General features: G+C 36.9%; 1 protein-coding gene across 1 annotated transcript in view; it reads right to left on the reverse strand.

The window, feature by feature from the left end:
- Window positions 1-1,070: 1,070 nt before the first annotated feature.
- Window positions 1,071-27,326, reverse strand: part of DERA (deoxyribose-phosphate aldolase) — a 77,739-nt gene continuing 51,483 nt past the window's right edge. The window contains exons 7-9 of the mRNA XM_008067534.2: window positions 5,861-5,973; window positions 1,938-2,087; window positions 1,071-1,646 (exon numbers count right to left, since the gene is read on the reverse strand). Of these exons, the coding sequence (XP_008065725.1) occupies window positions 1,590-1,646; window positions 1,938-2,087; window positions 5,861-5,973 (320 nt within the window). The 3' untranslated portion in view covers window positions 1,071-1,589. The remainder of the gene's footprint in view (window positions 1,647-1,937; window positions 2,088-5,860; window positions 5,974-27,326) is intronic.

The raw sequence follows: 27,326 nt of genomic DNA on the forward strand, positions 1-27,326 counted from the left end.
GTCATTTCATTTACAGTTAAAGAGGTGCTTTGAGGGACTTGCTGAACTGACTCATGAGAGGCAAATTCTAATTTAGATTGGGACAAAAGTGTTTTCTCTTTGTAGCCATAAAACATTTTCTTGAATTTGTTCTAATTATCCCTAGGGTAATATAATTTTAGGTCTGAAAGAACGTTGGTGTCACCTGCCCCAACTCCTTTATGTTACAGATGGAGAAACTGAAGTCAAGAGATGTGAAATGACTGGATCAAGGATCAAAGCCAGAAAGAGAAAGAATGTGGGCTGAAATTCAGCAGGTGAACGAAACCAAAACTGATTCCTAGTCCAGGTTTTTGCTTATGAGTAACTGGAGAGTTGTTCAGGGAAGAAAAAAAAAGACTCAATGAAAAATATCATTTAACGAAACAGGTTAGAGGTGCTAGCAAAAATGCCCGAGGGGTGAGACTGGGAAGACAGAGAGCAATAGACCCAGCAGACCACAAGGCAGTCTGCCACCCCCACAGCCAAAGGTGAGCTCTGTTTATGTGCATCTGACTGTGTGTGCCAAGGGACAGGAATCCATGGGGGACTCTGCACACACCTGGGAGCCAGCCTGTCTGCTTAGGCTTGGTTCTTAACTCTGATAATTTTGACAACCTTTTTTGGCAAGTTGCTTAAGTTCTGTTCCTCACTCGCCCAACTGTGTAAAAGAAGATAAATCAGTATTTACTGTTGTAAAGATTAAAAACCTTACTGTATTGTACTTACCTTACTATTATAGGGATTAAATAAGAAGGAAATAAATTGACATAATGTAAAGAGCTTAGCACATAATAAGCATTGTTAATCCCTGCAGTTTTCCCCCTATTTACTATACCCCAGTTTCAGAATATATACATAAGTTTTATTCATCCATAATGTGCTGAGATATTTTATGAAATATATACCCAAAAAAAATCTACTAGAGAGAATCAGAAAGTGATAAAACCTCTTTTTATGTTTAGTAGATTAATTTTTCAATATGTATTGTTATCATTTAAGGTTTTTTTTTTAAACAAACAACTACAGGGTGTTTTTTTTTTTTTAACCTAAAAACATTTAATGATATTCATAGTTAAGTATTACAATGCCAGAAATTTCATTAGCAAAACAATTAGTGAAAAAGCGTATCTATTACAAAACTGAAAGATGAATTTTCATGGCGGGAAATTAGTGCTGAATCAGTGGTTCCTGAAGTAGTCACAGCAGCAGCTCAGGGATGTTGCATTTTCTTTTGGTAAGGCACACTGCTTGGGCAGTTTAACATTTTTTCTTCCTTAGCACTTGATGTTGTCAAAACTACCATTAACATTTTACTCAGTTTTTAGGAGAAAACCTTCACAAAATTAATAGTGCAGATCTTCTAGTAATTAAGACTATTTCAGATGTGCCTGAATGAGTACCACATGTGGATTAGTTTGTTCTTTCATTCTTTAAGTTCACTGGAAATTTTCAGGAGAAAATGCCAGTTACTTATTTCCCTATTTTTAAAGTAAATAATGTTAGCAATTATGTAGAAAAATAACTTGTAAACGTTGTTGTAAGTAACTTTTCAGGAACTGATAGCTAATTTAAGACATTGGAAGGTCATGATAAGCAGCATATCTTCCAGTCACGTGATGGTAAATCTGTGAGGAAAATCAGAGTTTAAATGAGAATTATTCTATAATTACACATATCGGCTAACAATGACATTATCATATAATAATTCACAATTTCAATGATGTCTCACTCGTATGCACTTGAGCAGCATCTCCAGCAAACCCACCTCTGGTAGAGGTTTGCTTGGGAGAAGGTAGAGGATGGAGTAGGGTGAGCTTTATAAACGAGATGTTTTCATCTCTGGTTCTCAATTTGACTTTTCCATTTATTTCACAAGAACACTTGTCAGTTGTCCAAGGAAATGGATAATTACTCACCTGCCTCTCAATGTCTGAAAGCAGAGTGCTGGCACCTATTCGAAAAAGTTCTGGCTTCAGCCACTCATCACCAAGCTCCTCCTTTACAAGAGAGAGCCACGCAAGGGAATCCTTCGCACTGCGGATGCCTCCTGCTGGCTTAAAGCCTATCTAAAAGGGAAGGTAGAGAAGAGAACAAAAGCTTTATTGTTATTAGACTGAGTTTTAAAATGATACTAAGTTTGTACAGAGTCTTGTTTCCTTCTCTCTCTCTCTTTTTTGAATCTTTTTCACTTCATCCAGTAAAAGAGCTTAGATCAGTGACTCATACCTATTCACACTACAAAATAACTTTCCCAAGATTTTTGGAAGAATGTCACGGCTTCCAAGGAGAAACAAATGAGGGTTCATAACCCCTATTAACATTTCACTTATTGGAAAGGCATAAACCTCAACCATCTAGACTATTGCTGTGAACCTGGAATAAATAAAAAAAGGTGTCGATAAATAGAAAAACACATCCCAAAAGCTCATGCATTCCAAAAGCTCATGCATTCTACATTCTACAAGCCTATACAGGCTTTTTCCAGCCTTCATCCTGAGGTTCAAAAGACATACAAATACAGGTATATTTAAAATAAGAGGACAGAATCAGCAAGGCCACAAGGTCACCCTAACCAAACTGGCAGCAATCCAGCAAACAGTTGTCAGTTGTTTTAATCAACTTAACTACAGGGACATTTTTTCCTAAGTTGTAAACACAGAGTTCTATAAAGCAGGCAGACCAGTTACATAGGCACAGTAGGAAGAAACAATGGAGGGGCTCTTCATACTCCAAAAGTGATAAAAATTTGACCATAACAAAGACCAATTCAGCCAATATCTGATGTTTATCAATGTTGTCTCTGAATCTATTAGTAAAGGAAAAATATGTTCCATATACAGTAAAACCCTAATTATCTGGATTTACACGTTTCAGAAATTTGACTATCCAGTAGAGGATCTATAGATGGGAGTGGTCAAACCATACCTCAGAGCCCAAGTACTAAAGCTCTCATATTTGATCCACTCAGAGTTGTTCCTCTGATTAGCTGCACCAGCAGAAAGTGATTGCTAACAAAATGCCAGAGGAGGAAGAAAATAAATGAACGGTCCACAGTTAGCCTGAACTCCGCCAATTCCTGGCCACGCCACACCCACTGATTAGTCAAGGCCTGCCAATCCAATGTCCTTAACCTCTGAACTTTTTTTTTTTTTTTTGAGTTGGAGTCTCACTCCATTGCCCAGGCTGGAGTGCAGTGGCATGCTCATGGCCACCCCAGCGTCAATCTGCTGGGCTCCAGCAATCCTTCCGCCTTAGCCTTCCAAGTAGCCAGAACTACAGAATGTGCTACCATGCCTGGCTAATTTTTAAAAATTTATTGTAGAGATGAGATCTCACCAAGTTGCCCGGGCTGATCTCAAACCTGCGGTCTAAGGCAATCCACTCACTTCGGCCTCCCAAAGTGCTGGGATAACAGGCTGAGCCACCGGTCTGTACCTCTCTCATATACTCTTTTCTATTCCACTTCTGCTTCAGTTTAGAATCTTGTTAATTCTTACATGGAATATCAGTCCATCTCCTAAATAGTTTCCCTGCCTCTATCACATAACATCACACAGTTAAATAGCAGCAGTGCAGGGATTCTAACAATATCTGCTATGAAGCTCAAGCTATGACTCACTAAGGAGGAGAGGGTGTGAGTAGGATGAGGTTATTTGTTGAAAAGAGGCCAAAAATAAATCAATTAGCTGATATTAGCATACATGTTAATCATAAGAGCATTTCTGTCAATTAGGCAGTACTTCATATAGATTTTCTATATAGTTCAGTTTATGTCAGCAAGCCTGTTTGGCAATGTTTCCAAAGAATTCTAGAATAAGTTTATCTTTTTTTTTTTTAAAGAGAGAGAATATGGAAAACATAAATCTGCAATGAAATCAGTTATGAAATATTAAACCTCTGCTTCTCAGCACTGACACTAATCATGGTCTGGAAAGCGGCCTATCGCATTTTAAAACACCCTTAAATCAATGATGTAGGAAGTTTATAGTCTAAGGGCTGCCCAGGCAGCTTGTCAACAACCCAAAGACTGCACCTGATTTGCAGATACATACACAGATCCTCTTCGTTTGAAACCAAGCATCATTAAATGAATACGATTTTACTTGTACTTGTCTTTTTCTTAATAAAACCAGGATATACTTTATTAGTTGAGGAAAGAATCAATACAATTAAAAAAAAGGACTGAAAGAGCCAGGTATCCCTCCCTCTGTACTCTGGCCTGGAACATTGAAATTCTTTGCTTGGTATCTAAGAGCTCTCCTGGGAAGGGACTTACTCATTTTCACACTCCTAGCACTTAGCATAGGTTAAGTTGGCACATGGTTAACCACTCAATACGTGTTTGTTGAGAACAAAAAAGGATTGGGTCCTAAATGGCAAGTTTGAACCCTGACAATGGAGCCCATAAAACACAGATGCCTGAGGACTACCCCAGATCCAGAACTGCCAGGGATGGGAGGCCCAGGAATTTGTAAGTATAAAAACCTTCACATTTTGATGTTCTTTGGCTGAGAATTAGAACCACAATTTAATGAGTGGTGGTAGTCTCAACTGAGGACTAAAGATAGATTTCTTACTTTTACAGCTTAAAAAATTATTTTTTAATGTATTTGGATCATTGTAGACAGGCTATCAAGTAGAGGTTACTCAAGTTGGGTTGGCTTTCATATGTACTTAAGATGTGAAATTATTCTGAGGGAGAAAATTCTGGAAGGAATTTATTTCCTCCCATAATCCAGTATATTCCAAAAAGTCTGCTTTTTCAAAATAAACTGAAGCTACAGCCACATATAAAGTCATCACATCCAGTTGGCAAAGGATTAAAGGTCATTTGGGGGCTTTTACTTGGCAGAAATCAAGAAACTGGTTTTAAAAGATGCCTCTCAGAAAGTCTCATTAAACACACACACAAGCACTACCTTTTTCTCCATTGAGGTAAAAAAATCCTTTGAGATGATTTGCAGCTAAACAAGCAACTTGAAGTGAAAAGGAAAATCCAAACTCATTTTTTAAAAAGCACCTCATGCACAGTTTTCCTTTTAACTTCATATGTTTCAAAAAATATGTATTATTTTTCGAAAAGCTGACAAAAGCTAGTATATACCCTCCTCAGCTTAACAGTCTTCCAAAGAGTACATCCAACTGCCATAAAACGCAAAAATAGATATTTAATTCAAGAGCTATATAACGTCTAGCTACCTTTTCCCTGCTGTTTCACAGCATTTCATTATTTTGTTTAATAAGTTCATCTCCTCGAGAATTTTCTCTTCACCTCATATTATTAAAAGTAATAAGTTTTTCTGGACCGGGGGTTTCCCAACAGAAAAACCAATTTATGTGTGTCCTTCAATAATGACAGGAAAAGATTATTTCCCATTATATTGCATACTTTTCATATCACCACCACAGCTTATCATTCAATAAATGTTACTCTGCAATTCTTTCCATTCCTCAAGGAAGTTTAATTTCTGCATTAACCTGTTTTCACTGGCCAACGCCTTGCCAGAAAGCCCTGTGTTGCAGCAGAATTAGTTCGTTAAAGAACCCATTTAGGAATCTCTTGTCAGTGATAAAATTGTCTCTGGTTAATAAAAGGACATAAAATAAGTTTACATCTTGATCACACATACTCACTCCCACACTCACGCTAACTTTCTGTTAATCGCACATTTTTCTCCATGAATATGTCTTTTTATAATGAAAGGTAAATTAAACATTTATCTTAATAAAGGTAATTCATTCACACCTTCTGCATATAAAGACAGTTATCGTGGCTGTAACTAATATTATAAATAACATTATCTTTACCCTGAAGAAAGATTTGCTGGCAATAATATACCTTGTTTCCAGTTTTCCAGAAGAAATCTCTAATGGCCCGTAGCATTACTATGGCTACCGGGAAGGTGGCATTTACTGTTTCTTTTCCAGTAGAGGTCTTAATAAAATCTGATCCTAAAACAAAAGGAAGAAAAACTCCATGTTAATTTTATACTTTGAGTCTGTGGGAGAAATGAGTTGTGTGCATTTTTTTTTCCCTAAGGAACACAACTTTGTCGTTAATTATTTTTTAAAACCAGAAACAAAATCTCCCTTTAAAATTATTCTATTGATACTGTTTTCCCCTTAATATCAGATACATTAAATTCGGCACCAAATATATCCTCATTGACCACTGGTACTCTTGTCTCCATATTTCCACTGCTAATTAAAATCAAGTTGGTTTATTTAATGCACAACTGAGACGAATGAAACAATTTTAAATCCTGTGCTTAATATCATATATTGTGACACTTTACTACAAAACTAGAATGTCTACTCATTTTTCCCTCATGGTCTCAAGCTTGATAGAAAGTATACAGTACAGCTGTGACAACACAAGAAGAATCACCAATAGCTGATTTCTACTGTACTGTTCAGTCATGAAATCACTATGTCAACCAGATTGGGGTTTTCATAAAAGTCACCAGGCTATTTCATACCTTGCAAATATTTTAAACAACTTCCGTCCCTGAAATGTATGTTAAACTTATTAATGTAGTTTGGCAGAGGAGCACAAGGAGACAAAGCAAAGATAATAGTTGAGATTCATTGAGTGCTGTGCATTATAAATCTAGATGCTTTACAACAATTAACTCAGTCAATCCTTATAATATCTGTATGAGATAAGTATTAATATGATCTCCATTTTTTTTTTGAGTTGGAGTGTCACTCTGTCACCCAGGTTGGAGTGCAGTGACATGCTCACAGCCACTGCAGCCTCAACCTGCTGGGTTCAGGGGATCCTTCCGCCTCAGCCTTCCAAGTAGCTGGAACCACAGGTGCATACCACCATGCCCAGCTAATTTTTTGATTTACTGTAGAGACAAGGTCTCACCAAGTTGCCCACACAGGTCTTGAACCCCTGGGCTCAGGCAATCCTCTTGCCTCAGCCTCCCAAAGTGCTGGGATTACAGGCTTAAGCCATTGTGCCCGGCCTCTATGATCTCCATTTTTAAAGAGGAAATTGAGGCAAAAAAAGTTAAATAGCTTGCTTGAGGTCACAAAGTGGGCAGGTGAAATTTTATTCAAAGCATTATGTTATAGTGGTTCCAAAAAACTTACCTAGGGTCGGTCATATCGTCAGACAGCCAAATACAAAATTCATCTTTCACATGGTTACTGAGCCCTAAAATATTCAAAGTATGGACCATGCCCAAGCAGCAATGGCTCCACCAGGGAGCCTGCTGTTAAAAATGCAGACTCTCAGGCCCTACATAGACCAACTGAATTAGAATCTAACATAAACAGGGTTCCTCAGTGACTTGTGTACAAATTCACATCCTAGCCCATGGAATCTGTGGAACCACACCTAAAACTAATTTCTGGCACTCAAGTAAAGTTCATCAAAGAAGTGGAAGGTAGAACTGTAAGAAAAAAGTTACCAATATTTTTCCCTCTAGTTTCAGTTTGAAAAGATACTTCCACAACTATTCGGTGTATCAAAAAGCCCAAAGTACACCTTTAAGCACACTGTATATAAGGCACATGAAAAATATAAAAACAAGTAATTCAAGTCCTTGCTCTGAAAACCATACACTCTAGGCACAGGCAGAGATGAAACATAAACCCTGGGTAATCACTTGATGAGCTGGAAGGCAAGAGATCTGGTTTCTAGCACTGGCTAGAAACTGATAAGTTACCTTGAAAATCCCATCTCCCTACCTTCCTCATTTGTAAATTAGGTCTTAAAACTTCTACTTGCTTCACTGTATTACACAAGGCATCAAAAGAGACGATGTGAGGGCACTTTGAAAATTGTCAAGTATTATACACATATAAATGAAGCAAGGACCTAGGTAGGACTACAATCTGTATAAATACTATGAAAACTCTGATACATCAGAGCAGGTCATCTGATGCCTTCTCTCTGGGTCTATGATACACTGGGAGAAATAGAGACATGCTTGCCATGCATACATTCATTCAGCAAATATTTGCTGAGTGCTACCATGTGCCAGATTCTGCTCTAGATGCTAGGAACAGATTAATAAACAAGAAGATCCTGCCCTTGTGAGTAGTTTTCTAAAAAAGAAAGGTAAGAAACAAATATGTGTCAAGTGGAGATAAGTGTTATGAAGAAAAATAATACAATATAATAAGAGAGACTGATGGCATTAGGGAAGGGTGGCTATATTTAAAGAGTCATCATAACATCATCTCTGTTAAGTGAAATTCACAGATTAAATGAAGGGAATCTGGAGAAAGCATTACAAGCAAGGAAATAAAGTGCAAAGGCCTTGAAGCAAACATAAGTTAAGTTCATTAATGGATGGATGGATGGATTGACTACAGAACTGATGCCTAGTGCCTACAACATCAGAAATTAAAACAACCAAAGAGACAAGATTAAAGCTTCCAACTATCACCTAGATAGAGAAGATGAGGGAAACATCTCAAAAAAATTCAAAATGAGACTAAGGTGCATTTTTATAATATAAGACATCTTTTAATTCACTTTTGGAGTCTGACACTGGATATCATCTAATTTAAAAAAAAAAAATTAGAAGAGTATTTTGAAGCCCAAGGCCGTATTTGGAAGTCTAAAAAAAAGGCATGGGCACTTAAAAACCACAGCATCTATAGTTAAAAGAGTTAAACTTCAAAAGAGTTTGGAGGCAGTGTAAGGTACAGACTCTCTTTCTAAAATATTTGGGAGAGCAAGGCAGAACACTACCAAGGCAGCAACAGTAGCCAAGAGTAGCACGCACATTATTTATTTGTCTATACCCCTTTATTAAAATTTGGAGGCAGGTGCTATAACTTTTTTACACTTCTGTATCTACACAAAGCATGACACACAGGAGAAGCTCAATAAACAATTTCTGGATGGATGGATAGATACAGCTATCAAAAAAAAAAAAAAAAGCATACTACAGTATTTTCTACTTTTAACTGAGGAAGGAAAAAAAAAGTGTTGTCTCATTCCAGGCCCAGTTAAAAAAAAAAAAGCAACAGCTTTATTTTTTTCTAAAAAATACTGTCTAGTTTAGTTTAAAAAAAAATTTTTTTTTTTGACTTTGAGTCTTACTCTGTCACCCAGACTGGAGGGCAGTGGCCGCTCCCGGCCACCGCAGCCTCGACCTGCTGGGCTCCGGCCTGCTGGGCTCCGGCGATCCTTCCGCCTCAGCCTTCCAGGTAGCGGAACTACAGGCGCTCACTACCACGCCCGGCTAATTTTTTGATTTATTGTAGAGATGAGGTCTCGCCAAGTTGCCCGGGCAGGTCTCGAACCCGCAGGCCCAGGCAATCTACTCACCTCAGCCTCCCAAAGCACGGGATTACAGGCTGTGCCACCGAGCCTGGCTTTAAAATAATTTTTTAAATTTTATAACAGATTTAGATTTACAGAAAAACTACAGAGATAGTACAAATTTTCCATATACCTCACATCCAGTTTTCCCTAATTTTTCCATCTTGCATGAGTATGGTACATTAGTTACAAGTAAGAAACAATGCTGACATATTATTAACCAAAGTCCACACTTTATTTAGTATTACTCAGTGTCCATTCCCATCCAGGACACTACATTTGTTATGTCTCTAGAGATTCCTTTTGGTTGTGACAGTTTCTTAGATTTTCCTTATTTTGATAAAACCTTGACAATTTCAAAAGTACTGGTCAGGTATTTTGTGGAATGTTTCTCAATTGAGATTTGTTGAATGTTTTTCTTAGGATTGGACTCGGGTCAAGGTTTTGGGAGGAAGATCATGGAGGTAGAGTGCTATCTTCATCACATCATATTAAGGATACATACTATCAGCATAATTTACCACTGTTGATGTTATCTTGAGCACTGGGCTACGGTAGTTAGTATTTGTCCAGTTTCTCCACCGTAAAGTTAATCCCTTCCCCCCTGCTTTTCATAGTATATTCTTTGGAAAGAAGTCATTATGTGTATCTCACAATTAAGGAGAAGGAAATTACAATCCAACTCTTTGAAGAGGGATTAGTTATACAAAATACTTGAAATTTTTTACATGGGAGATCTGTCTCTTCTCCACTGTTAAATCTACAACTATACCAGTACAGGCTTGAAGATATTTATTTTATACCTTGGTTTCTAATCCAATACTACCTTACTTTGTTGTTCAAATGGTTCCAGTTTTGGTCACTGGGAGTTCTTTCAGTTGCTTCCTGTATCCTTTTGCATCATGGGAATTTTCTGGTTTTTTTAGCACTTACTTCCTGTTACTACAAGATACTCCAGGCTCACCTTGGGTTTTCTGCACCAGTCCTAGTATAAGCCATTTCTCCAAGGAGGCCTGATTCCTTTATTGGAGAATAGTATTGGAAACCACGATCTAGGTGCTAGGTGTGCTCATTGTTGCTGTAGCATTCTTAATTTTAGGTTCTCTCAGCTGACTGAGTAGGGGAATATATGTGTGTATACTACCCATATATACATATATCCATAAATACTTCTATATGTAGCTATCTATATATTAAATTAAACACGAGTTATACTGATATGTCCAACTTTGATCCACTTCCACATGGATCATTCTAGCCTCCTCCTCTTGCTTATCTGTAAACATTCACTTCCAATAGCAGGAAACCTGACTCCCACCATCTGCCATCTGTTTATTAATTGTTCACATCCGGTACCCATGTACTATCAGAATTGTTAACAAGACTATCACTGGAAACAACCGTATCACAGCAGCACAGTGCTATGTGCAGCTTCATTTGCCTTTTGCTTTACTGGATCCACTCATTTGTGATGTTACTTAAGACAGCACCTTTCCCCTCATCCCCTTGAGTTGAGGTTGCATCATCTATTTGTAATACTTACAGTCTTTGGTCATGGGCTGCATTCTATCATGGGATGATTTTTTATTTCATTTGTATACATTAAGGTTCACTCACTGTTAATGTTCTATTTTTCTTTTTCTTTTTTTTAAAATTCCCAGCCCTCATGGGTTTTGACAAAAGTGTACTGTCATGTATCCATCATTACAGTACCATAGAGAATACTTTCACCACCCTAAAAAATCCCCTGTGCTTTACACATTCACCTCCTCCTTCTCCTTTTTTTGTTATCTCAATAGTTTTGTCTTTTCTAGAATGTCATACATTTGGAATCATATAGCCTTTTCAGACTGGCTTCTTTCACTTGGCAATATGCATTTAAGGTTCATCCATGTCTTGTCATGGCTTGGTAGTTCATTTCTTCTTATTGTGGAATACTATTCCATTGTATGAATGGATCATAATTTGTGTATCTATTTCTCTATTAGAACATAAAATGGTTGCTTCCAGTTTTCACTGATTATGAATCAAGCTACTATAAACATTCATGTGCAGGTTTTTGTGTACGCACAAGTTTTCACATCAGTTGAGTAAATAGGAGGGCAACTGCTAGATTGTGTGGTAAGACTATGTTTAGCTTGCAAGAAACTGTTAAGCTATCTTCCAAAGTGGCTGTACTATTTTGCCTCCCAATAGCAATGAAAGAGTTTCAAATATTGTTCTACATTTTCATCAGTAATTGGTGTTGCCAGTTTTTGAGTCTTAGCAAATCTAATAGGTGTGCATATACAAGTGGCTCCTTCTTTATAAACTTCTGCTTTATGTATACCTAAGTAAAGTCATCCCTCTGTATCCATGGGGGACTGATTCCAGGACCCCTGCGAACACCACCAAAATATGTGAATGTTTAAGTCCCGCAGTCAGCCCTGCAAACCTGCAGATATGAAAAGTCAGAATGTCAGTATTCTGTATCGCCAGGTTCCACATCTCATGAATACTGTATTTTTTATCCATGATTGGTTGAGTCCACAGATTTGGAACCCATGGATACGGAGGGCTGATTTTATAAGAGTGCTTTTGTAAATGGCAGTTTTCTAAATTTCAAATTCTTTTTTTTTGAGTTGGAGTCTCACTCTGTCACCTAGGCTGGAATGCAGTGGCCGCTCCTGGCTACCACAGCCTCGACCTGCTGGGTTCCGGCAATCCTTCCGCCTCAGCCCTTCAAGTAGCTGGAACTACAGGCGTGCGCTACCACGCTCGGCTAATTTTTTTGATTTATTGTAGAGATGAGGTCTCACCAAGTTGCCCAGGCAGGTCTTGAACCCGCGGGCTCAGGCAATCCACTCACCTCAGCCTCCCAAAGTGCTGGGATTACAGGCTAAGCCACCGAGCCCGGCCTAAATTTCAAATTCTAATTCTTCATTGCTGTACATTTTGTATATTAACCTTGTATAATGCAGCCTTGGTAAATTTAATAGTTTCAGAAGTTTGTTAATTTGGGATTTTCTACACAGACTATATATTTTTCTTTTTATATTAGATTGTTTTAACAAATTACCACAATCTTAGTGGCTCAAAACAACAGAAATGTATTCTCTCACCAATCTACAGGCCAGAAGTCCAAAACAAAGGTGTCAGCAGTGCCATACTCCCTGTGGAGCCTCTAGGGAGAATCAGTTCCTTGCCTCTACTAATGGCTGCCAGCATTCATCAGCTGCCTCATTCCTGCCTCTCTCTTTTCTTCTGTGTATAAGTCTAATCACCCTTAGTGTCTTTCTTACAAAGATACTTGGGATGGCATAAAGGCTCATTTGGATAATCCAGAATAATCACCTCACTTCAAGATCCTTAAATTAATCAAATCTGCAATAACCCTTTATTTCAAATAGGGTGACAATCACAGGTTCCAGGGATTGGATGTGAACCTATCCAATCAGCCTACCCTACTTTCCAGTCTGTACACATTTCATGTACACTTTTCATGTCTAACTAGGACATCTTATTCAATGTTTAACAGCAGTGACAGAGAACATCCTTGCCTTGTCCTTGGGAGTTTCTTGGGGGAAAGCATCTAGTGTCTCAGTTAAATATGTCAGCTGAAGTTTGTTTATAGATGTTTTTATTTAGTTAAAGACACTTCCTCTAGTCCTAATTTGCAAGTCTTTATTATGAATGGGTGCTGGAATCTGTCAGATGCCTTTTCTGTATCAATTAATATATGATTTTTCTTCTTCAGTTTATTAACATGAACTATATTATGTTGCATATTAAGTCTTGCATAACTGGAGTAAATCCCACTTGGTTGTGGCATATTAAGTCTTTTTATACATTGCTAGGCTCATTTTGCTAATATCTTGTTAAGAATTTTTGTCTCTATATTCACAAAAAAATATTGGTCTATAGGTTTTCTTTCTTATAGTGTGTATGTGGTTTTGGAAATAAGGTAATGATGGTCTCACAAAACAAGTGTTCTCTCTTCTATTTTCTGGAAGAGATTGTAAAGAATTGTATTATTTTTTCCTTAACTGTTTGGTATGATCCACCAGGTAAACCATCTAGAGTTGGTGTTTCTTTTGGAAGGTTATAATTACTTTTCTTAATAATTTGTTAAATCATTAAATAATAAATCAAGTCATCCCACTTTGCAGACGACATGATTCTATACCTCAAAAACCCAAGAGAATTTATCAAAAACCTCCTTGCACTGATAAAGGACTTTGGCAAAGTCTCAGGGAATAAAATAAATGTGCAAAAGACAATCGCATTTCTATACACCAATAATAATCAAACAGAAATCCAAATAAAAAGCACAATTCCATTCACAATAGCCACAAAAAAAATGAAGGACCCTGGTACCTTCCTAACCAGAGATGTGAAAGACCTTTAAAATGAAAACTACAAAATACTGCTCAAAGAAATCAAAGATGACATAAACAAGTGGAAAAATATTCCATGCTCATGGAATGGAAGAATCAACATTGTTAAGATGTCCATTCTACCTAAGGCAATCTACAGATTTAAGGCAATACCCATCAAATTACCAGCAACATTCTTCTCAGGAATTCATATGGAAACATAAACGACCACGAATAACCAAAACAATCCTCAGCAAAACAAAACAAAACAAAACCAAAAAACAAAAAACAAAGCAGGAGGTACCACACACCCAGACTTTAAACTTTATTAAAAAGCTACAATAATCAAAACCAGCCTGGTATTAGTACAAGAACAGGCATATAGACCAATGGAATACAATTGAGATTCTAGAAGCAAAACCTCAATTTCTCAACCAATTCATCTTTGACAAAGTCCCCACCACCAACCACTGGGGAGAGGGGAACCTATTCAGTAAATGGTACTGGGAAAACTGGCTGAGCACATGCAGAAGAAGATTGAAACAAAGACCCTTACCTATCACCATTCACAAAAATCAACTCTAAATGAATCAAAAACTTACACATAAAACCTCAAACTATAAGAACTTTAGAAAAGGCAGGAAACATCCTTATGGAAATTGGAACTGGCAACCAATTTCTGATCAAAACTCCAAGAGCCCATGCCATAAGAGGTAAAATAGACAAGTGAGACCCCATCAAACTGACAAGCTTCTGCAAAGCCATCAAGAGAGCAGGGAGACAGCCCACAGACTGGGAAAAAATATCTGCCAACTCTATGTCTGACAAAGGCAAAACATCTAGGATCTACAAGGAACTCAAACATGGTGAAAAGAAAAAAAACAACCCCATTACAAAGTGGGTAAAAGACATGAATAGACAGTTCTCAAAAGAAGACATATGAGCAGCCAACAGATACATGAAAAAATGCTCAGCCTCACTAGCCATCTAAGAAATGCAAATTAAAACTACACTGAGATACCACCTACTCCAGTCAGAATGGCCATCATCAATAACTAAAAAAATAACATATGCTGGAGAGGATGTGGAGAAAAGGGATCACTTCTACACTGTTGGTGGGAGTGTGAACTAGCACAGCCTCTGTGGAAAACAGTGTGGCGATTCCTAAAAGTTCCAAAAATCAACCTTCCATATGACCCCATAATCTCCCCACTGGGAATATACCTGGAAGAACTCAAATCACTCTATAAAAAAGATACCTGCACACGTATGTTTATCGCAGCATTGTTCACAATAGCAAGAACATGGAACCAACCGTGCTGCCCATCAAAAGAGGACTGGATAAAAAAATGTGGTACATATACACAATGGAAGATTGCACAGCCATAAAGAAGAGCAAAATCATGAACTTGACAGCACCTGGATGGACTTAAGAGTCTATAATACTGAGTGATCTTTCACAGAAACAAAGAACTGAGTATCACATGTTCTCACTCATAAGCAGACCTTGAACACTCTTAAGTGGACCTTGAGCAACTATTAGAAAAGGATTGACAGTAGTGGGAAACTGTGGAGGTGTGGGGGGGATGGGGAGTTGGGATTGGCAGTGGTGGGAAACTGCCTGGGGAAGGGGGTCACACCTCTCAACAAGGGTACCTACACAATGAATATTTGTATACCTTTGTACCCCACAATTTTAAAACAAAAAATTTAAAGGTGAAAAAATAATAATTTGTTAAATCATTAAATAATAAAATTGTTTTACATTGTATAGTTAAGATATTTTATAAAATATTTACATAAATGTGTAATATGCTTAAATATTTATTTAATGTTAAATATTCACATTACATATTTATATGATACATTTAAAAATTTATTTAATAGATATAGACCTTTCCCCAGACTATCTATTTCTTCTTGTGAGTTTTGGTCATTTGTGTCTTACAAAGAATTGATCCATTTCATCTATGTTATCAAGTTTGTGGACACAGAATTGTTCATATATTTCTTTATTATTCTTTTAATATCCATAGTAATAGTAGATGAGCCTTCTTTCATTTCTTATTTGGGTTTTGTGTCTTCTCTCTCTTTATTTTTTGTAGAAACAAGGTCTGCTATGTTGCCTAAGCTGGTCTTAAACTCCTGGGTTCAAGCAATCCTCCTTCCTCAGTCTCCCAAAGCGCTGGAATTATAGGTATGAGCCATCGCACACAGTCTTTTGTCTTTTACTCTTGGTTAGCCTAGTTAGAGGTTTATCAATTTCATTCATCTTTTCAAAGAAGTACGTTTTCAGATAAAACAATTTTCTCTATTGCTTTTGTTTTCAATTTCACTGATTTCTGTTCTAATTTCTATTTCTTTTCTTCTGTTTGCTTTAGGCTTAAATTGCTTTTTCTACTTTCCCAAGGTGAATGCTTACATTATTGATTTTAGATAATTCTTTTCTAATATACGCATCTAATGCTATATATTTTTCACTAAATATTGCTTCTGCAACATGCTGTAAATTTTGATGTATTTTTATTTTCATTTAATCAAAATATTTTTTTAATTTCTCAATTCTTCTTTGACCCATGTGTTATTTAACAATGAGTTGTTGAATTTTCAACAATCTGGGGTTCTCTCAGCTATCTTTCTACTATTGATTTCTAGTTTAGTTCCTCTATAGTCTGAGAACATACTTCGTATGATTTCTATTCTTTTACATTTGTTAAGGTGTGTTTCATGGGTCAAATGTGGCCTATCCTGGTTAATGTTCCATATGAACTTAAATATGTATTCTGCTGCTGTTGAAGTTTTCTACAAATGTCAATTTGATGACGTTGAATGAAAGTGCTGTTCAAGTCAACTATAACCTTGCTGTTATTCTGCCTGTTTGAACCATCAATTACTAAAATAGGGGATTTTGAAGTTTCCAACTATAATACAGATTTATCTATTTCTTCTTTCAGTTATATCAGATTTTGGCTCATATATTTTGACGCTCTCTTGCTAGGTGCCTATATACTTAGGATTGTATATCTTCTTGTCATTATATAAGCCCCTTTTAATCTATCTAGCTAGCTATCTTACTTGGTGTTCTCTAAGCTTCTTGGATCTGTAGTTTGGTGTCTGTCATCAATTTTGGAAAGTTCTTGACTTTTAATACTTCAAATATGTTGTCTGTTCTCTTTTCCTTTCTTCTTCTAGTATTCCAATGATACATATGTTCCACCTTTTAAAATTGTCCCAGTGTTTTTGGATGTCATGTTCTGAAAATTTTTGTCAATCACTTTTTTCTCTTTGCATCTTAGTTTAGGAAGTTTCTATTGGCCTATCTTCATAGTCTCTGATTTTTTTTCTTTCCTTAGCTATGTCCAGTCTACTGAGAGACTACTCAAAGGCATTCTTCATTCTGCTCCAATGCTTTTGATTTCTAGCACTTCTTTTTGATCCTTTGAGTTTCTATCTCTCTAATTACATTACTTATTATCTTTTCATGTCATCTATTTTTCCATTTAGTCCATTAACATATTAGTCATAGTTATATAAAATTATCTGTATGATAACATCAATATTTATGTCATATCCGAATCTGGTCCTAATATTTTGAATACATGATTTCTCTCCATAGATTTTTTTTCCTTGCATTTTAGCATCCATTGTCATTTTTTGTTGAAAGTCACACATGATGTATTGGGTAACAGACTGAAATAAACAAGACTTTTAGTGTGAGATTTTATATTAATCTGGCTAGGAGTTGGACTATGTTTAATGTCTGATGTAGCTGCCACAGTCTTCAAATTTCTAAAGTATCCTTGTTTTTGGCTCCCTTATTTACTCTGGGTTTCCCTTAAACTCCTCCTCAGAGAGAGTCTATATCTTTTAACTCTGTCATCTATAATCTGGTGTTATTATTCTGTAGTCATGCTGGTGGCTAATGAATGAGAGAGAAGAAGTATTCTATAATCTTATGATTAAATTCCAGCCTTTAGGTGGGCCTATGTCCCTGGGCTGTATCTTTCACTAATTTCTTTTTTAGATTTTCTCCTCACTTTGGTGAGAGACAAGAGAACTGGAGTAGAAAAGTTCTTCTTCCAAGGGGGTAAGACTGGTAAACTTGTGCCCTGGAGAGTAGGTTTTGTTATGGAGAATATTCTAGGCATATTTCACAATGATTATCTTTTCCTTCCCTTGCCAGAGCCTAAAAAGGATCTTCCTAGGCTCTTCACTGTGAGAACCTAGCAGGGTTCCTGGAGGTAAAATCCACAAAAGTGTGGAAGCTTCATTCAGCCTCCATTAATTTGTCAAAATTACCATGGAAGTGCTCCTGAGTTTTTGGATCTAGCAGTTTCTGCTCTAGTTAAGCATATTTCAGTTGTGACACTCAGGATTTGCCTGTCTCTACAGATTTCAAGGTAACAGCCTTGTGACCTCAGTTCTTTGATGGGTCTGAGAAAAGCCACTGATTTGCAATTTATTTAGCCTTTTCTTGTTCTAAGGACAGAAGTAACAACTTCTAAGCTCTTTACATGTCAAACGTTAAAATGGAGGTCCTTAAATAGCAAGTCAAGCCTTTATTGTCTAGAAATCAAAAGGGAATGAAAATAAAAATAGACATAGTACTTAAGGTGCTTTGGACATACACCAAGAAAGTATTATAATAAAAAATAATTGGAAAGGTTCAGAGAGATCACTATAGCTAGAATACTATAGGAAGGCTTCAGGGAATACATGGAATTTGTTATAGAAAGATCATGAAGGAGAGAGAAAATTTAAAGATGAGGTTGGCGTGATGGGTCACATCTATAACCCCAGTACTCTGGGAGGCCAAAGTGGCAGAATACCTGGAGGCCAAGGGGTTTGAGATCAGCCTGGACAACATGGTGAGATTCCATTTCTACAAAAAATAAAAAAATTAGATGAGCATGATGGTGCACATCCTAGCTGCTTGGGAGGCTAAGGTGTGAGCATCACTTGAGCCCAGAGGTTCGAGGCTGCAGTGAACCATGATTGCCCAACTGCACCTCAACATGGGTGACAGAGCAAGACCCTATCCCTTAAACAAAAAATTAAAAAAAAAAGATAAGAGGACACATGGAAGAACACCCCCATCAGAAGAAACCAAAAGCAAAGAATGTACAAGGCACATCCAAACAATAATGAATGGATATGTCTAAGGAACCTGTGTTGAGAATGGGATGAGAGGAGAGGTGGTGTATGAATGTATGTGAGTGTAAATACCTCTTTGGAAAATATAGAGAGCTCTGAATCCACAAACACTTTTTGGGCTCTGTCTTTTAGGGCTGATCATATGCAATCAATGTTTTTTTTTGTTTTTTGTATTTTTTTTTTTTGAGTTTGAGTCTCACTCGGTTGCCCAGACTGGAGTGCAGTGGCTGCTCCCGGCCACCGTAGCCTCGCCTGCTGGGCTCCAGCGATCCTCCCCGCCTCAGCCTTCCGAGTAGCTGGAATTACAGGCATGCGCTACCACGCCCGGCTGATTTTTTGATTTATTGTAGAGATGAGGTCTCGCTGCCAATGCGGGTATCGAACCCGCGGGCTCAGGCAATCCACTAACCTCAGCCTCCCAAAGGCGCGGGATTACAGGCTGAGCCACTGAGCCCGGCTGCAATCAATGTTTTAAGATGCTAAATTTAGTGTCTGTGTTGGATGTGTTGAGGAAGGACACTTGAGAGTCAGATATCACACAAGAGATTAAAAATAGTTCAGGCATGCAGGCACTGGCTATTTCTTCAAATCCAGGAATAAGACCTAGCTTTAATTATACAAAATATTTTAGAAAGCACATTAGTACTTTATGATTGTCAAAGAACAATGGGTTTTCCAAAGGGACTAAGGAGGCACACAATTTTGTTTTACTTCTCATTTTAATATTGCTTCCCTTGCCCTTCTGCTAAAACAAAATTACCTTAGAGAAATAAATGCTACATTTTGAATTACCAACACCACAGAGCACTACAGACTCTCCTCAGAGCTCATGTAAATCCAACATTAACTAAGCTCACCTCTGCTCAGCTTGGGAAAAAAAAATCTTATGAGAAAATATCTCAAACTAAAATAGCTATCCATACAAATGTTCTTTCATCAGTGCTCACAATTTCAACGAAATGACTAAACTAGGAGATGAAAGGCCTGAAAAAGTCCAAAGTAACACATTAAATAGACTAATATTCAACTGTGATTAGTTGAAATTAAAATTAATAATAAATTTATAGTATTACATTAAACTTTTTTTTTTATTTTCCTAATTTGAAATCTTTAGTATAATACTATTTTTGTGGTCTAAAGCAACTCAAAGCTTTTCTAAGGCCTATAATTACAAGTCTCCATGGTACAGTTTCATTAAAAACTTTCATTAAACAACAGCTGCCCTTGTATATGGTCTTCTAATCAATTTGGTCAAACAGAATGACTTCTAATCAGCTGTTGATAAAAATAGAAGATGAAATTTTAATTCTAATAGATTAACCACAAACTCAAGACAGTCTTCAAAATCCATCTAGCTCTATTCTCCAGTGGATTTAATGACTATTCAGCAACTCATTACTAAATAGAACAAGATGAACATTTTCCAGTTCATTAAAGAAATGTACTATGTATTTTTGCATTGTCCTCATGATTCGTTACAGGGAGTCTTAATTACAAGATAATGGATAATGGTTATTAAATGCAGACTGTAGTAATGAAGCTCTATTCATTTGCGAACCTCAGAGACTGCAAAGAGAGGAAAATAAAATTACTAGCTTCAAAAGATTAACGGATCAAATTATTATTCAATTTTGAAAATCTCATTCAGACTGCATAGAAACAAGAAGAGATTAAAAACTAGTATTAAGACCAAAGTAGTACATTTAAAAAAATAATAATATCTTAAGGCTATTACTGCATAATAAGCTTCAGATGTGATTATTAGAAAAACATATAGCTAACAATGGGAAAACATACATTTTTATTTCTTGAACAAATCTTATTTATGATATAGGAAGTTACTAGTAAGATCTTAAAAAGAGTCTTGGTGAACATGGAAGATATATGCTACTATGCTACAAAAGAACAGCACAATGTAAGGTATTATTAACATTTTATACTTCACTGATGAAAAATAGGATTTAAAATCAACTGCTGCTTGAGAAAGCTTGTCATTAAGTGGAATTCACGCCAACCCTATAATAAGAGCTTCTGGGCACATTATTCATTAGCACCATGTTTTCTATCGCTCTCTAAGAAATTACTGATTAAAGTTAGCCAGAGAGTTTCCTTCGGTAATTCTGACACTAATTTATACTTGCAATCTGCAATGGGACACTTAAAAAGAAGTATACAAAGATATGAAGGCTCAAATTAAAACAGAGTATTCGATATTGTATTCTTTTACTCAACTTAGGTTTGAAAATAATTTGGGGCAAGATAATAAAGATCCAGTGTTATGGCTGAAGCATTGGACAGACTTAAGATGGAAACAGAAAGCCCCTGTGGTGGTATCAATATGATGCTAATACTCAATCTGGACACCATTATTCCACACAAACATGATTATATGATCCACAGATAATAGCAATCCATGTGCAAAAGGGGGGAAAGAGAGGAAGAAAGAAAAGCATAAGGAAAGAAAAAAAAATGCAAACACCTGCTCTCTCCAGTTCTTTCCTCCAATCTGAATAGTGAGCTATGGAAATACTGCTCCATCCATCGCTCCAGTCTAGCCCATTAGCAAGGCAACAGAGCACCATAATTAAACAACAGAGCATGTACAAGCATAAAGGCAATCAGAAAGCAATCACATCTTCAGGGTTAGAAAATATCTCCAATACCCCAAGAGTAAGATGAGCTCACAATAACCACATTCGTTGCAGTGCCTGTCCTTCAATAAAAATGAAGATGTTAGCATTTAAAATAATGCAAAAACAGTATGATTCAAGTGGAATACAAGGTGGGAACTCTGACTATATAATCCTTGGTTATTGAAAGCAATGTCCCTGGGAGAACATTCTACACAATTATGCTAACTATTCAACGATAGGTGGAGGAATCACCTGATAAAGAGTCCTTGAGTTATGTTTAATGTCAGAAGTTTCCTTTCACTTTTAAAATGAATTTCAGAATTGTAGTAATGCTGGATAACAGCTGCCAAGCAAAGCAAATAACTTCTATATCAGAGTGGATTGCACTGTATAATCTTTCAAACAACTCTAAGGGTTTCTCTTTAAAAAAATCTGGAAGAAGGAAAGGATTATTTAATTCAAATCTTTGTAAGGCCATTTGGTCAGCATTTTTAGACCAAGGGTAACACTGGGAAACAAAAAATGTCTCCTAGCTCTATACTTTCTCTAATTTGTATGAGTATTAGTTCTCCTGAGGATCCCTTCAAAGATATACATCAAATATCAGCTCCCCCAAATGACACTGCACTTCTTAGCTCTCACTTCTCCTCTCTCCCTGCACTCTTTTGAGTAAGGTTACCAAGAAAGGAAAGCTATGTAAGTGAGCTCTAAAAGATAATTAAAACAAAGGGCTTCAGAATTTGTGAGTATCCAAAAAACTTCTAAAATATAGTTTAAAAGATAAACTTTATTGTTATATGAAATGTTTTGCTTATGTGGAAGACGTGAAACAAAAAAACAGCAGAATCACTAAAAGACATCATTACTTGATGAGTTCAAAAACTGTTTCGAGCAGTACAAAAAGCATCTCGATAGGTGTATTGCGCCAAACAAAGAGGACTTTGAAGGTGACTGAAGTTTAAACATATAAGAATAAAGACACAATTTTTTATAAATAAATTCTACTTTTTTCTGGGTCTCCCCTTGTATATATAATAATTTGTTCCTTTTTCTCTTTCCCTGAACTCATATTTTAAGGCTCCTCCTAGTCTTCTCTGAAGTAGTCATCCATTTGCTCCCAAATATGACATCCATAATCCAGGACTCCTCTCCCTAATCATCAAACTGTATCCCATCATTGGTCTAAATAGATATGGTTACCTACTGATAAATAAGGTGATATGGGTGACCAAATGAACAGTATTCATACTCAAGCATTAAACTACTCTAAAACATTACTTTTGAGAAAAATAGTTCAACACATACATAATTTCTTTAAAAATATTTTTTAAGAAGAGTATCAACAGAATTTCATGCTGGCCAAAGAAAGAGAATTTTAGTTAAAAGGACTTTTTAAACCAGTTCAGTGATGCCAGCTGAGTCACTGACTCTACTCTTGTGAACTGTCTAGGGTTACACTGCACTGTCTAATATGGTACTCACTTACCATATGGGGCTGCTAGGTAAGTGTCTGAAATGTAGTTAGTCCAAACTGAAATGTACTAAAAGTGAAAATACACACAGGATTTTAAAGACTTGTACCAAAAAAAGGGATGTAAATTATCTCAATAATTTTTATACTGATTACATATTGAAATTATATATTATGGATTCATTGGATTAAATAAAATATATTATTATAATTACTGTTAACCAGTTTCTTTTTACTTGATTAATGTGGCTACTAACAAATTTTAAATTACAAATCTCTATGAGACAGCAGTGTTCTAGGACCTCAGTGAGATACCAAAACATGTAATCACTCTATGTAGGCTCATAACTTAACACTCTTTCACACCAATATTCTTTAATAAATGTAGGTTTAAAATTTACTGAGGAAGAATTCATTCTGTCTAGAGATAGAGTAGAATAAGATCCTTCCTGTTGATAGCACTTGACAATTCTCTCTTGTCCAAACAATTCAGCTCTGCTCCCACATTTGAATATTTCACTCAGCAAAACAAAAGCTATGTAATTAACTCAATCCACCCTCCTTAGAAAGCCGAAAATATCTGTTTAGGGGGCATAAGGGTGTGTCCCTAGAATACCTTATGCCTACTCCCAATTACAGACAGTAAATATAATTTCTTCTGGCTTGAACATTTTCAGGGGTTTTAATGCCTATTACACATTAGTACACTGGGAAACTGCCCAGCTAGCTTGTCCTTTAAGTCTATTCTGGAACTGCCTTGATTTCCGTTTTCAAACACACAGGAGTAACTCTAAAATGACATTTATAAACTCATGACTGTGTAGGATTTGTGCTCACATCTCTATGCTTCATCTAGTCACTCGCTTTCCCAATCCTTCAACATCCACTCAACTAAGGTTTACTGAACACCTACCATGTGCTAGTACCATTCTAGAAACTGGTGGCGCAGCAATGTCCAAGACAAGGATATTCTTTATGAACCTGCACTTTTAGAGGAACGCCAACTCATTTACATAAGTTATATATGTTTTCTCATGTTCTGACCATCTAATTAGAAGAGCTCTTTATCTGTTCCATAATATTACCCTCTGTTTTTCAGAGAGCCAGTGGCATTGCAGCAAAGGAAAAAAAAAAAATGAGATTCATGGCCAATAGGCCAGTACCCTAGAAACAAAAGAGAATGCCAGAAATACCCACAGGCATTGTTATCATATAGGTATAATAGTTTGGATATAACATTAAAGCATTTTAGACTCAATATTAAAAAAAAAAAAATCCATCTGCAAATCAAATTACCAATGCCAAATGCCTCAAAACCAAAATGCTTTTTCTTTTTGGCCAGCCTCTATAGCTGATCTTACTGATGTAGGAATCTACGATGTTAGGCAAATGTCCTCTATTTAGATGGAAGTTCTAAAGTCATATTATCTGAAAATGACACAGCAACATCTAACACAATCTTTGTCCTTTTGCTTTTGCTGAGATGGAGGAGGGAGATGGAACCTCAATACAAGGTACAAATTGAGCATTCCAAATCCAAAATCCAAAATCTGAAATACTTCAAAATCAAAAACTTTGTGAGCACTGAAATGACATTCAAAGGAAATGCTCACTTGGGCATTCTGGATTTCAGATTTTTGGATCTGGTATGCTCAACCCAGTAAATACATGCAAATATTCCCAAATCCAAAAAAATCCAAAACACTCTGGTCCTGGGCATTTCAGATAAAGGATACTCAATCTGTAAAATAAAATTTGGGATCACTATGCTTTGGCAAAGTACAGTAAAATGGAGAATCATTTTAACCAAATAACAAGATAGATATGCTTTAAACAACTGAATTTCATTTTGATTGTGCTTTCTATTGTCACTAGAAAGTTTGGAATATATAGTATATATTAACATTAAAAGTCAGGTATGCTTGTGTGGAATCTATTAACTTGAGAGAAAATTACTCAAATTGAAGAAATAGCTGCTTAAAATGGATTTAGAAATACATTTTACTGAACAAAGCAAGCTAGAAAATTAGGCTACTTTATCAGGATTAGAAAGTGCTATGAATTTTAAACACAAAGCTTTTAAAAACAATGCAGAACATATTTGAGATTATCATACCTCAATGTCATCATAAATCTTTTTTTCTAACAACTGATGATAAGTATGTAGAGTTTCTTTTTACAGTGACCTGTCTTTCATAATAGAAGTTGTGTTAATGTTTCTGTGGGGAGTTTTATCTCCAGGTGATTCTTTCACTGTACCTGGAGACGCATGTGCTTCCCATTAGCAGATCCATAGATGGGTGAACCTTGAACAGGCTCTGAATGGAAAGCATTTACTATGTGCCGCACTGGAGTTGGCCATCTGGGCTACTGCAGTCACTACTTACCACGTACAAAGACAATGCTGACTCTCTCCTTCCGTTCACAATTTTCAAGTTTAAATTCTGTCTCTATTTTTCAATGAGTCCAGTCATTTTATCTTTATTTCTTTTCACTCCACTACCACCAGAGACCTTAATTCCTCAACAAAAGAGGTATATGCTGGCAAAGGAGACAGTAACAGAGCCCAGAAAACCCCCTCCATGGGTAAGGGTACAATCAACATAAACTTTTGCCCGGTCACACTGTGCATCATTGGGATATTAGAATTATTCACAAATTCCTGAAGACACATGAGGCATTATATATATTATAATTATAAATAATTTAGGCCAATAAATTTAAGTTGCAACTTAATATATTTATACATCGGAATACTTGTAAGCAAACTCCTTAACATCTCACACATCTATTATCTTTAGTGAGGGCCAAAAAAATAGCACAAAAGAGTACATTCTATGTAACTGGATCTTGTTCTATAACTGACAGCATATACTTGTAAATAATATTCCTTAATCTGCATGTCAATTCTGGAACCGAAGATAAGTGATTTGCTTAAGGTTACAAACCTAAAAAGTCACATATATCATGATGTGAACCCAGGTGTTCTGGCTTCATTTATTGCTGTTTCAGTTGTAACACAGCTGTTTCCCAAGGCACCGTGCTAGATTTGATCATGAATGAAAGGCACAGTCTTTGTGAAGTATAAGATATGCATGTGTCTAGCATACTTCTTGGCCCATAGTGTATACTTGCTATTCTGCTAAGAAGGTATATAATAGAATCGACATAATCTTTTTTTTTTTGAGTTGGAGTCTCACTCTCTCACCTAGACTGGAGTGCAGTGGCCGCTCCCAGCCACCGCAGCCTCGACCTGCTGGGCTCCGGCGATCCTTCCGCCTCCGCCTTCCGAATAGCCGGAATTACAGGCGCCTGCTACCACGCCTGGCTAATTTTTGGTTTATTGTAGAGATGACGTCTCGCCAAGTTGCCCGGGTGGGTCTCGAACCCGCGGGCTCAGGCAATCTACTCACCTCGGCCTCCCAAAGCGCTGAGATTACAGGCTGAGCCACCGAGCCCAGCCTGAAGTAACCTTTTTTTTTTTTTTTGAGTTGGAGTCTCACTCTGCCGCCCAGACTGGAGTGCAGGGGCCGCTCCCGGCCACCGCAGCCTCGACCTGCTGGGCTCCGGCGATCCTTCCGCCTCAGCCTTCCGAGTAGCCGGAATTACAGGCGCGCGCTACCACGTCCGGCTGACTTTTTGATTTATTGTAGAGATGAGGTCTCGCTGCCCAGGCGGGTCTCGAACCCTCGGGCTCAGGCAATCCACTCACCTCAGCCTCCCAAAGGCGCGGGATGACAGGCTGAGCCACCGAGCCCGGCAACCTGAAGTAATCTTAAAAGAACGTTTAAAATTTTGAAATATGTTTATATCCTTTTTCCAATTTTGTGTGTGACTCTCAGAAAATCCTCAACAAAAATAACTTTTAAATTTCTAACTGAATTACATTGTTTCTTACTTCTGTGATTTTTGAATTAGTTTATTTTTTTTTTAATCAACTTCATTGAGTTAAAATTGCATTCAGTAAAATTCAGGTATAAGTGTACAGGATGTTGAGTTTGATAGTTCGCATATACCTGTAACCACTACACAAATCATAGAAATAGAACATTTTCATCATCCTAGAAATATCCTTTGTGTCCCTTTACAGTCAATTCCACTCTTCTCACCTGCTGCCCCAGGTCATGCTGTGCATCAGTGGGACATCAGAATCATTCACAAATTCTTGAAGACAGTGAGGCAAGGCAAAAGCAAGGAAAAAGAAGCTTATCAACTGGGCAAGAAGAATGATCCTGACCTAAACTCTGCAAAGTCATGAATTTATAATGAACATGGCTGCATGCTAGGTCCATTTTGCATATCAACTAGAACTCATCTTGGTTCTCCCTGGATGCCATCATAGCAAAAGAGTTCCTTTTCTAAAACTCTTAAATAGAAATTATACACAACCATACAGTAAATAT

Source organism: Carlito syrichta, unplaced genomic scaffold (genome assembly GCF_000164805.1).
Source record: "Carlito syrichta isolate Samal-C Ts95f unplaced genomic scaffold, Tarsius_syrichta-2.0.1 Scaffold309689, whole genome shotgun sequence".
NCBI classification, from domain to species: Eukaryota; Metazoa; Chordata; class Mammalia; order Primates; family Tarsiidae; genus Carlito; species Carlito syrichta.